The sequence below is a fragment of the Mus pahari genome, chromosome 1, assembly GCF_900095145.1.
Source record: "Mus pahari chromosome 1, PAHARI_EIJ_v1.1, whole genome shotgun sequence".
NCBI classification, from domain to species: domain Eukaryota; kingdom Metazoa; phylum Chordata; class Mammalia; order Rodentia; family Muridae; genus Mus; species Mus pahari.
Window position 1 is genome coordinate 93,033,897 of NC_034590.1, and position 12,572 is coordinate 93,046,468.

A 12,572-nucleotide genomic window follows, 5' to 3' on the forward strand; every position below is an offset into this window, starting at 1 on the left:
GACTTGCCCCTTGTTTTGGAGAAGTGGGATCCAAGCTTGCCCCGAGTGGGGGAGGGGCTCGTCTAGAGGACTAACAGCTACTTGGCCCAGCAGTCAGGGAGGAACTAGTTTGGTATTTGAAGAAGTTAAAGTGGGTCTGAGGAGTCCAAGTAAAATATCAGAGACAAGCGTGAGCGACTGGCTCAACTCTGTGGAGCCCTGTGGTGGGAGGCGAATCAGGACACAGATTGGAAGGCCTGTGTGGCTGGCCCGGGGCTTCACTTTGAATGTGAGATGTCTCCAGTGCTCTCCTGTGTTTGAACACTTGGTCCCCATATGGTGGGGCTGTTTCGGAAGGCTGTGGAACCTCTTCGAGGTGGCGGCTTGAGACTTGAGCCTCTGGCTCTACTTCTGATCTGTTCTCTGCTTCTTGATTGCTGATGCAGTGTGACCAGCCACTAACAATCTGCAGCAATACCTCCTGTGCCAAGATAGATGGTGTTCTCAAACTGCAAGCTAAGATCCATTGCATGTGTACAGGTGTGTGTGTGTGTGTGTGTGTGTGTGTGTGTGTGTGTGTGTGAGAGAGAGAGAGAGAGAGAGAGAGAGAGAGAGAGAGAGAGAGAGAGAGACAGCTTTTGTGTGGACAGCTTTCTGTGTTACTCCTCATCTTCTACTTCATTCTTTTGAGGCAGGGTCTTTGCTTGCTGGTTTCTGTACACACTAGGCTAACCAGCCCACTAGTACCTGGGGATTCTCTTGCCTCTGCCTCCCGCCCTGCCTCTGTATCTCTGTGTGGTAGGAACTCTGGAATTATGACTCGTCGGATCATTTCAGGTTTTATGTGAATTCTGGGGATTCAAACTCAAGTTTCATGCTTACGGGGCAAGGACTTTAACCACGGAGCCATCTCCCCACTCCTAGTTTGACTTTAAAACAGGAAGTGGTGCTGATCTGGGCAGAAACAGAGAGAATTGTTCTGGAAGATCTGCTGGGAGGATGTGTGGTGACTATCTTATCTTGCTCTCACAGGGACCAAAGAAACATACTGTGTGCAGCGTGATGTTGGGGTAGAAGGAGGCAGGAGACAAGATGGAAGACAAATAGTGTGAAAGCAGGGCCTAAACCTTTGGCCATACAAAGATGCGTAGGGAGGCCTGCGTCCCTGCCCTGGTTTACAAGGCAGGCAATTGTCTGGGTGTATCTACCTCTGTCCTGGAGTGGATACTTTTAATCTGTACCAGTGTGCTCAAGGTCTCTAGTCTCTTTGTGTCTCCTTTAATCATCTGACAGTAAGGACAATGACTAACAGGACTAATCTCAGGGCCGTTTGGAAGAGATTCAGCGAGATGATGGGGTTGGATGCACATGTTGTGCATTCTCGGTAAGTGCTAGAAATGATCGTTAAACTCCAATTAATATTAGTCCTCTATCTCCATACACACAGTCAGACCAGAGCTCTCAGCCTAGCAGAATCCTGAAACTCAATGGTTACAATAGTGATGAGCTCACAGCAGCTATTTAAATATTTGTGAGACCAAGAAGAAGGGACATTGTATCTCCCTGGCTCCCTTTCTCCCCCCTCCCTCCTTCCTTATGTCTCTCAGTCTCTCCTGCCCTTCCGATAGTCTCTTGAAAGCTAATGGATATAGTTGAGCTTATAGAGTCTTTTCTTCCACTAAGTGGCAAAGTGTGTGTAACAGAAAATTGACCACTTTAACGAGTGTACAGCTCAGTGGTATTAATTATCCTCAGTTGCTTGATATCTATCTCTACCATTCATCTCTAGAATGTTTTCATCTCCCCAACAAACACTCACTCTACTTCAGGCTTTGGAAACCACGAAACAAACAAACAAACAAGCACACACACATATTTGTTTATTTATCTATTTATTTAGAGAGAGAGTGTGTGTGTGTGTGTGTGTGTGTGTGTGTGTAGCTCAGAGGACAGCTTGCAGAGGTTGGTTTTCTCCTTCTACCACATAGGTAGGTCCTGAGGATGAAGTTCAGTTATCAAGGTTGGGGAAAAACTACTTTTACCCACTAGGCCACATTGCATGGTCCCCCTCCCTCCTGCCCTGTTCCTACTTTTTTGTTTGTTTGTTTGTTTGTTTGTTTTCAAGACAGGGTTTCTCTGTATAGTCCTGGCTATCCTGGAACTCACTTTGTAGATCAGGCTGGCCTCAAACTCAGAAATCCTCCTGCCTCTGCTTCCCAAGTGCTGGTTTTAAAGGCGTGTGCCACTACCACCAGGCTTTTTTTTTTTTTTTTTTTTTAAAAAGATAAGATTTCATATATAGCCAGGTTGGCATCAAACTTTCTGTGTAACTAAAGATAACCTTTCTGTGTAGCTAAGATGTCCCCTCCTACACTAACCTCCCACGTGCTGGCATTACAGGTGTGTACCACCATGTCAGGTTCTGTGTGGTGCTAAGAAGAGGATCAAACCCAGGGTTCAGTGTGCAAAACACACATCCCACCAACTAAGCCCCTCCTGACCCTATCCCTCCTTTTGTATTTATAAATCCAACTGTCCCAGTACCTTATATAAGTTGAATTACATTGTCCTTTTGTGATATTTCACTGTTATTATGATCTTAGGCTTTGTCATCGTGAAAAAGTGCTTTTTCTTCTGTGGCATGCTGTAAAGATTAGACCCTCCTCTTGGAGTGCTCTCCAGGTAAACGTGAGGCAATGTAGGCAAGGCTCTTAGCCAGCTGCTGGCACCGTAACATCCGAGCGTGCATTCTAAGGTTGGTGGACATTAGTACATATGAACTCTTGCCTGTGGGTGTCTATATGGGTATTACAGGTCTGTGGGGAAGTGGTATAGCTCAGAGGGGGAGTGTTTCCCTGTTGTAAGTTTTACAGCTCTGAAGGGAAAGGTTTCCTGGCAGTCGGGAGCCAAGGGATACCACAAAGCCATTCTGCATGACAAATTCCATACAAGAGATTTATTGGAAGGGAAAACCCCAGGAGGGCGGCTACCTCTGCTCAGACAAGAAGCGGTAGAGAACTGAGCAGAAGACAGGCTTTATTTTGGGCTTAGGGGTAGGGGGACAGAACTTTCCAGGGTAGAACTTTCCAGGATGGGGATTAGTGGGACTTCAAGTCCTGATCTTGGGCTTTTTACTCTGTAGGGTGGAGCTGGGCCACCTGAGTGGTGATTATAGCAGTTGGAGATCCTCAGGGGCAGGGCCTGGCCACTTGCACACTGTGAGGGACTTACACGTATATCCTGAGTTAATGGACTCTGGCATTTTTGTACTGTATCTGGAGCTACCTTGAGCCCTTTTCATTTCTTCACTCATTGAAGCCTTCACTCAAGAATGCCATGCCATTAGCTCAGTCACTGTCATTTGCCGATGAAACAGTGAAAGTGACTCCAGCTTAGTGAGACTCAATTGCGTGGTTAGCTCTTGGCTTGTGCAAGCTGAGCTGGGGTGTCAGTGCAGGCAGTGTGGGCAGAGGGGTGCGTCTCGTTGGTGGTTCCCTGGCTTTGGGTAGGTGAGCCTGTAGGTCCCACCCATCCCCAGGTTTCCAAAGTCCACCAGCTTTACCATACACAACAGTGCCATATTGTCCCTCCTGCCTCAGGCAGCCAGCAGCCATCATCGGCTCACACACTCGCTGGGTCAGGTGATCAGGGTACGAGTGGAAAAGGTCCTGGGTGGGAAGGAGGCCCACGAGGATTGTGGAATGGTAGAGGAGCTGGCTGTTACTGAATGTGCAGTCTCTTTTGCTGGGACCCTCCCCAGGCCTGTGCACTCATAGCAAACCACGCCTTTCCTGTTGCTGGCACTAAGCCCAGCAATCATTGACCCCACGTGTCCCTTGCCCTGTTGAGATTAGAAAAAAATAAGTTGACTCTTCTGGGCCACCTCCCATTGGGACTTTATTGCTTTCTGGACACCTTTGGTGAACGTCCCCAGTCCTTTAAAAGCGCAGAATTTAGCAGATTCCGTCTCCAGAAGATAAGTGAGTACAATCTAAGGCAGCCGGTATAGCTCCTGGTAGCTCTGGCTCGGATCTTCTTGAGCAGATGTCTGGGGAGGTGAGTCTGTTTCCTGGGCAAGGGCACTAAGGATTTGTTCAAGGCTGGGGATGGGGGCTTCTGTCTGGGGGCCTCTGCCACCCATGTTTCCTGTCTTTTTTTCCCTACGGCAGACACCGATGTGTAGTATGGACCTACGTGAGGTCAAGGTGAAGGAGAACAGCATGGCTGGCAGATGCCATGTGTTCTGGTATGAGCAATATGTACAACCGTGTATAGTGGAGCTTGTGGGCTCCGCTCTCTTCATCTTCATCGGATGTCTATCGGTCATTGAGAACAGTCCGAATACTGGGCTCCTGCAGCCTGCCTTGGCTCATGGGCTGGCCTTGGGGCTCATCATTGCTACCTTGGGGAACATCAGGTGAGACCAGATCTCAGCATTTAGCTTAGTGCCAATCTGGGAACTCTTGGGCACCCACTTACGGTCTTACAAACGTGGGGGTGGGTCATCTAGCTCTGCAGCCTGTGAAGACTATTAAATAGGAGGAGTCATACTGTTACTATATGATAAAGTTAGCTTCGAGCCAACATATACCCACTGCTAGTTATGCCTCTGTTCTATACTGAGCACGCTTCAGCTATTCTATCCTAGTGGGAAACTTAAGAAATAGGTTCTGTTATTTCCTGTTTTATATTTACAAAAGAGAAAAGTCCACATCACTGAGAGGAGGTATTTGCTAGAAGGTGGTGGAGCCAGGAGTCAAATTCAAGCTGTCTGACTTAGTGCCCAAAGCTGAGGGAGTGTCTTGGGGAGATGGGATTGTGGGGTGCTCAGTACACACTACTGTTGCTGTTACTCTTTGGAAGTGAATTGGAAAAAGCAAAGCCCCAGGTTTTTGTCCACTGCGATACACAGAAAGTGCAAGGGCTTCATCCTGACAAGAGGGTTTTTTTTTTAGAGGCAGAAAAATGACCCTTCCTTGGTTTTTATCTGGGTAGGAGCCCAGTAGAATGGGTTGAGGGGAGGTGGGCTGTTTCCCAGAAGAGCCCGCTGTAATGGTGGACATCCCGATTGGGTCATCTGACAGGGGAACTGGGATAGGGCTGTTCTCTGTCTCCCTCGAAATCAGATCTCAGTGAGGACACTGAGTTACTGTTCTCTGGGAAGGAACAATGGACAGTTTATTATCTCTTTAAATGGCGTGCAGGGGGCGGGGGTTTGATTGGGGTGGTGGTGGGGAGGCACATGACCTTCTATCTAGGTAGGCCTGGTGGCTTCCAGGCTGGATGGCCAAGGCGAGCCTCTGAGCTTGTGTTTAGCTGTGTGATGCAGAAGAGGGCAGCATCCGGGCTTCAGTGAAACCCAGACTGCTGACCACGCACCGACATCTTGCTTTTGCAGTCTGTTGTACGGACTGTGGGTACGGGACTTTGGCCACCTTTCTGAAGGTCCAGAGCAAGCTCTGAGGGGTCGGAATGAACCATGGATGTTCTCCGTATGTGTTTGTCTCTAAGGCCACCTAGGGCCTGGGTTTAGGGCCTGCTCCACCTATCCACAGCTCCCTCTGCACCTCTTACCCCAACACAAAGCTCTTCATGGAAAAATGGGAGCGATGTGCACATTTCTGCTTATGGAAGGAACTGGGCTAACTCCAGCCTGCAGGCTCAGTTTGGGGGACAGGCTGAAGTACATATTCCCAAGGGATGTCCCTGTGGTGAGCCTTGGACCATAGCCTCATGGCTTCCTTCTCTTCTTGGTTGTAGCGGAGGACACTTCAACCCTGCTGTGTCGCTGGCAGTCACAGTGATTGGAGGCCTCAAGACCATGCTGCTAATTCCCTATTGGATCTCCCAGCTGCTTGGGGGGCTAGTTGGGGCTTCCTTGGCTAAGGTGAGTGATCCCTGCTGGGACAGGGCTAGTGGCTTGGTACTGATAGAGTCCCCTTTCCCTCTTTTACCTTTGGGTTTGCTTGAAATCTTAGAAATCTTTCCATCAGTCAAAAAGGCTACTTCCTGGGCCAAGGAGATGCCCCAGCAGTTAAGAGCACTGGCTACTCCTCCAGAGGACCCGGGTTCAATTCTCAGCACCCACATGGCAGCTCACAACCATCTGTAACTCCAGTCTGAGGGCTCTAACACTCTTTTCTGGCCTCTGTGGTTACTAGGCATGCACGTGGTGCCCAGGCATACATGAACACAAACCACTCATATATAAAAATAAATAAAAAAATATATTTTAAAAAGCGAGTTCTTAGGTGTAAGTTCCCCTTCCACCAGCCCTGGTGATGGAACTGAGGGATTTGAGCATGCCAGAGAAATGGTCTACCATAGAGCCTCATCCCCAGGCTGGGCTCTGTATATAATTCCCGGGGCTCTTTCCCTCCACCCTTCTTGCTCCCCCTCTTTTCTATTCTTCCCTTCTCCCTTACTTCTGACTCCCACCAGTGCCTGCTCCCTTGAGACTGACTCACTTTCAACCCCTCACTCTGTTTCCTCGAGGCCCTCAGGTCCCTCAATGTCTTCGCCTTCGAGAGCTTGAGGCAAGCTAGTTTTGTGCTCTTTTTCTCAGCAAGGATTATTTAGGGGGATTAGGGCCCAACACCCATTATCCTCAGTTTTCAGGGGTGCAAAGCAAGGCTCAGGGAAGTCTTGTAGCTTCTTCGGTTACACGTGAAAAGGGGAGAAACTGGGAAACAGACAGATGGGTGGGAGCACGGATCTGTGGCTCCCAGCGTCCCTGTGGCTCCCAGCGTCTCTTGCCTAGGCTGAGTGGCTTCTTCTCCACAGGTGGTGAGTCCAGAGGAAAGGTTCTGGAACGCATCCGGGGCAGCCTTTGCCATCGTCCAGGAGCAGGAGCAGGTGGCGGAAGCCCTGGGGATAGAGATCATTCTGACGATGCTGTTGGTATTGGCCGTGTGTATGGGTGCCGTCAATGAGAAGACGATGGGCCCCCTGGCCCCATTCTCCATTGGCTTCTCTGTCATTGTGGATATCCTGGCAGGGTAAGTATCCCTCAAAAGTGTGATGGCCGCCCTGTGGCAAATGGAGAGAGTGGGCTGGCTTTGGGCAGGCAACAGGCAATGGTGGGTAGGTGGTATCAGGCAGTGCTAGGTGATTTTTGGTTAGAGAATATGGCCACTCTTCTACTTCATTTAGGGCTAAGTCAGAGGTCTGGATGAAAATTCCTAATTTCTCTAATAAGAAATAAAGCATTCCCTCGGGGTGTTGACTCTGTCTTACAAAAAATTATCTCTAACCCTGGTCTCTATGATTTTGAGCCTCTTGTTAGTTTTGGGAAGGTATTGAGGAGACAAAGTTTGCTCAGGAACGATTTCTCCCTTGTACAGGTAGTCAAATTGTGGTTCCGAAAGGCAAAAAATGACTCAGGGTCACTGGGAGTCTAAAGTGACAAATCTGGGACAATTACCCACATCTGCTGAAATGTAAGAGGTCACTTCCAAAAGTTCAGTTCCTTTTTTCCATTTGGACACAGAACCAAACCTTTCTTAGGCTCAGGGCTCTGTCCCCTTGGATGGTCTGGGAATGCGGTAGCTCAGCAGTAGTGGTGCTTTGCTGCCCCCTAGTGACACTTGCTTCACTTACAAGTGTGCTCCCCTACCCGGACGGGTTTCTGGACACAGAACCCACTGAAGGTTATAGATCAGCCTGAAGGCACTGGGTTTGGAGGTGTGCCTTGGAAACAATCTCCCTCTAGTGAGCCCAGAGAACATGCCTCTTTTGGTGTGCCTAGGAAACAGACCCTCTCTGGAAGTAGGGCCCAAGTCTGTAGCATGAGGTCCTCAGTGTGCCAGACACACATTGTGTCTCTTGTTCCTGGCTACAGCCTATGGAGTGGATACTGCCATCTCAGTGGATATGTAGAGAGGTTAGACAAAGGTCACAGAGTAGAACTTCCTGGGCTGGACTTTGAATGTAGGTCAACTGGACTGACTCCAAAATGGGTGGCGTTCCTTGGACTTTGCTTTCTAGACTTTGGAAAGGAACATGTCCCACTTTCCCCCTCCTATGGTGACTAAGCAGGTGCCTTTGCTGACCATTTGTTCTAGAAGTGTATGTGAGTGGAGGGGCTGACATGATGGTCGTGTAGCAATCATCCTTTGTCAGCCTAGAGCTAAGTAAGGCTCCTTTACAGCCTCTGGGATCCACCCAGGGGCCCTGGTATGGGCATTTAGAGAGGATGTCAGCTTGGGGCTGGCTGTAGGTCTGATTAAGGATGTGGGTTTGAGGTAGGACCTTCTGAGACGCTGGTGACCTGGGTACCTATGTGTCTGCAGTGGTAGCATCTCTGGAGCCTGCATGAACCCTGCTCGTGCCTTTGGACCTGCTGTGATGGCCGGCTACTGGGATTTCCACTGGATCTACTGGCTGGGCCCCCTCCTGGCAGGCCTCTTTGTAGGACTGCTCATTAGGTAGGAGGGTGACAGAGAGTCTACAGCTACTAGGTTGGCATTCACTTAAACTTGGAGGAGAATGGGAATCTTCAGAGGGAACTGTGCTGCCTCTGCCTAGGGCCTTTTGCTCCAAGTGACAGAAAGCCACTTTACAAGGGGAACTAACTGGCTCTTAGGATTGAAGTGTTCACGGGTGGCACTGGCTCCAAGTAGGACTCAGATGTGTTTCGAAGGACTTGGGATATTCCTATGGGTGGGCTTCATGTTTAGGATGGCTTTAAAAATATTTTTTTTATGTAATTTTTCTTGTACAATATATTTAGATAATATTCTTTCTCCTTGGGGCACCAACTCCTCCCAGACCCTCCCTGTCTTCCCTCGGCTGAGTCTGGGCTGGATGTGTAGCCTTCTTGTAACATTACCCACTGCAGTCTAGAGGCTTCAGGCTATGCCTGGAGCCTGGTGTAAAACACCACTAATCACTCTGTTGCTGATTTCTGAATGGCTACCCATACACACCCTTCTGGATAAGGTCTGTGTGGTACCAGAGAGGAAACTGCCCCCTCCCCCGACTGCCTGAGAGGACTCAGCTCAGGAAACCACCTGTCTAGAGAGTTCTGGGCTTGGAGATTTGTAATGGAGAGCTGGGTCTTTCTTGCAGGGGAATGGGGACCTCACAGGGCAATTTATTTTTAGGCTCTTCATTGGAGATGAGAAAACCCGCCTAATTCTAAAGTCGAGGTGAAGAACTGCTGGTGACGTTCCCACTGCCTGGAGTCCTCAGCTGCTTGTCTGGAGTTGAGAACCGGACAATTCCATTATTTCCTGCAGGACCTGAGCTCACAGGAGTCACCATGACAGCAGCTGGCCTAGGCCTGGCTTCTCAGGCAGGCAGGCAGGCAGGCAGCTGCTGCTCTGTCCCAGCATGCTCCTGAAGCTCCGGAATTCATTCCTTTGTGCTCATGGAGTGGGCCTGGGGCCCAGCCTAAAGACAGGTAGAGACCACATAGAAAAAGAGGGTCGGCCTCTTTTCTTGAGAGAGGGCAGGGATTAGAAGGGCTGAGAAGGTGGAGAATGTGATTGCTAATGCACACTGTCCATTTCTCCAGCCCTCTTTCTTTTTTACTGTGCTGGGTTTAGAACCCAATTCATGCATACTAGGTGAACACTTTGCTATTGAGCCCCCTGCTCTCCCCACCCTCTTTCCTCTTGATTACACTGTTACAGAAGGGCTTTCAGGAGCCAAAGATCTCGATTCCTCAGCTGCCAATCTGACTTTGTAATAAATGGCTTAGCATTTCATCCCAGGTGTCTGTTGACTTGTCTTTTGTTTAAGACATGGGCACCGATGAGGAGGAAATAAAAGTCTGGGTGGAGAGACTGGCTTGCGGAGCCAAGGTAGGTACTTATATGGTCCCTTTCAGAGTCTGTCTGCACTCAGGCGGAGCCACTGTGGCAATTCAGCCTGGAGCACAGTGTTCATTTACTTACACTCTAGTTAGAAAACCCTGCTGAAAACTGAATGTAAAGCCTAGGGCCTTGATGAATGCCCAGGACTACCTGGATGTGGACCAATCCATTCATTGCACTCTAGCTGGGGATGAGGTGGGGATGGGGCAAAGATGCAGGACTTCTTCACGGAAGGAGAACAGCAGCAGACGGCATAGACTGATGAGCCACTGGCATGTGGGGGAGAGACATGAGTAGATGAAGAAGGGATAAGAAGACACAGTAGTAACACATCTTCCAAGTGGAGCATGTATCTTCTCTATGAACCATGGGGCATGGGTTTGATTCCCAGCACCCACGTGGTGGCTCAGGAGTGTCTCTAACTCCAGTCTCAGGTGTGTCTGGCTCCCCACCCTGGTCTCCTGGGAATGGCATACACATGGTGCACAAACCTAAATGTAGGCAAAACACTTACATACCTAAAGTAAGAACACATCAAAAAGATCATCCACCATGGTCAAGTGGGCTTCATGCTAGAGATGCAGAGTTGGCTCAACATACAAAACCAGATAAATATAATCCATCACATAGACTGAGAGAAAAATAAAACCCCACATGACCATCTCACTAAACTCAGAAAAAGCCTTTGACAAAATCCAATATCCCTTCATGATAAAAGTTCTGGAGAGATTAGGGATGCAACGGACATACCTCATCCTAGTAAAGGTGATTTACAGCAAGCCCACAGCCAATGTCAACCTAAACAGAGAGAAACTCAAATGGAACATAATTCCATTGAGATCAGGAACAAGACAAGGTGTCCATTTTCTCCACACCTATTCATTATTACACTTGGACTCTTAGCTAGAGCAGTAAGCCGACTGGAGGAGATCAAGAGGATACAAATAGAAAAGGAAGATGCAAAAAGAGTCTTTATTTATAGATTATATGGCTTTGTGCATAAAAGGCCCTAAAAACTCTGCTAGGAAACTTGTACAGCTGATAATACACTCAGAAAAGTGGGAGGGTACAAAATTAACAAACAAAAATCAGTAGTCTCTTCCTATATACAAACAATCAGTACTCTCCCTGTATACAATCAGTAGTCTTCCTAGATACAAACATCAGACTGAAAGAAATCAGCAAAACAGTACTATCTTACAATAGGCTATTCCCCCTCGGGATAAATCTAACCAAGAAACTGAAGGACTTGTGTAATAAAAACTTGAAGAATTGAAGGAGGAAACTGAAGAAGATATCAAAAGATCAAAAGATCTCTGCTCATGGATAAGTAGGGTTAATACAGTGAAAATCGTCATCCTACCAAAGGCAGTTTACAGGCTGAATGCAATCCCCATCAAAATTCCAAGGCAATTCTTCACAGAAATTGAAAAAAAGTTTAAGCCTTATATGAAAATTCAAAAAATCCAAGATAGCTAAAACAATCCTCAATGATAAAAGAACGGTGGGAAGTATCACCATCTTCCCACAGATGTGCACTACAGAACTATTGTAATCAAAATTGCATGGTACTGGCATGAAAACAGGCATGTTGGTCAATGGGATCAAACTGAAGATCCAGACATACTCCATACATCTATGAACACCTGGTTTTTGACAAAGAAGCTAAAAATAAAAAACACTGGAGAAGAGACAAAAAATGGTGGTCAAATTGGATGGGTGGTATTTGGAAGAATCCACAGAGATCCATACTTATCAACACACACAAAACTCAACTCCAAGTGGATCAAAGACCCCAATATAAAACCAGATACCCTGAATCTGACAGAAGAGAAAATGGGGAGTAGTTTTAACTCACTGACGTAGGAAAAGATTTTCTGAACAGGACACTAAGAGCACAGGCACCAAGAACAACAATTAATAAATGGGACCTCATAAAACTGAAAGGCTTCTGTATGGCAAAGGACACCATAATTTGGAAAAATCAGCAGGCTGCAGAATGGAGATGATATTTATTAGTTACACATCCAATAGAGGGTTAGTATCTAAAGTATATAAAGACCTACAAAAACTGGACATCAAGAAAACAAATAACCCACTTTAAAAATGGGGTACAGGACTATGCCGAGTGTTCTCAGAAGGTGAAACACAAATGGCCGAGAAACACCTTAAGAGATGGCCAACATCTTTAGTTATCAGGGAAATGCAAATCAAAACTACTTTGAGATTTTTATATTACATGAGTCAGAATGGCCCAGATCAATAAAATAAATGATAGTACAGCAAGGATGTGGAGAAAAGAGAACACTCATCCTTTGCTGATGGGAGTGCAAAGTCATACAACCATTATGGAAATCAGTGTGGCAGTTCCTTGGGAATCTGGAAGTAGATTTAGCTCAAGATCCAGCTATACTCCTCTTGAGCACATCCCCCAAGGACTCTACACTGAACTACAGAGGGACTTGCTCATCGCTGTTCATTGCTGCTCTATTTATGATAGTCAGAAATTGGAAACAGCCTATGTCCATGAATAAATACTGAAAATGTGGTACATTTACACACGGAATATTACTCAGCTGTTAAAAATGAAATTATGAGATTATCAGGGTAAATAGATAGAACTAGAAAAAAAAATCATTCCAAGTGAGCCATCCCAGACATCAGAAGACAAACATTGTATATTTTCCCTTAGATGTGGACATTGGGGTTTTTTATTAGATATTTTCTTTCTTTACATTTCAAATGCTATCCTGAAAGTTCCCTATACCCTCCCCC

General features: G+C 47.2%; 1 protein-coding gene across 2 annotated transcripts; it reads left to right on the top strand.

Moving 5' to 3' along the window:
• Positions 1-3,853: 3,853 nt before the first annotated feature.
• Aqp8 (aquaporin 8) lies at positions 3,854-9,694 on the top strand. Of its 2 annotated transcripts, none has more exons than XM_029544420.1 (6): positions 3,854-4,035; positions 4,146-4,396; positions 5,740-5,866; positions 6,763-6,977; positions 8,271-8,405; positions 9,084-9,689. In XM_029544420.1, the coding sequence occupies exons 1-6, from the start codon at positions 4,024-4,026 to the stop codon at positions 9,130-9,132; spliced, it is 789 nt and encodes a 262-aa protein (XP_029400280.1). In that variant the 5' UTR covers positions 3,854-4,023; the 3' UTR covers positions 9,133-9,689. The 2 variants fall into 2 exon arrangements, with proteins under 2 accessions (XP_029400280.1, XP_021075328.1); XM_021219669.2 differs by having other exon boundaries at positions 3,856-4,035; positions 4,149-4,396; positions 9,084-9,694.
• The last annotated feature ends 2,878 nt before the right edge of the window (positions 9,695-12,572 follow it).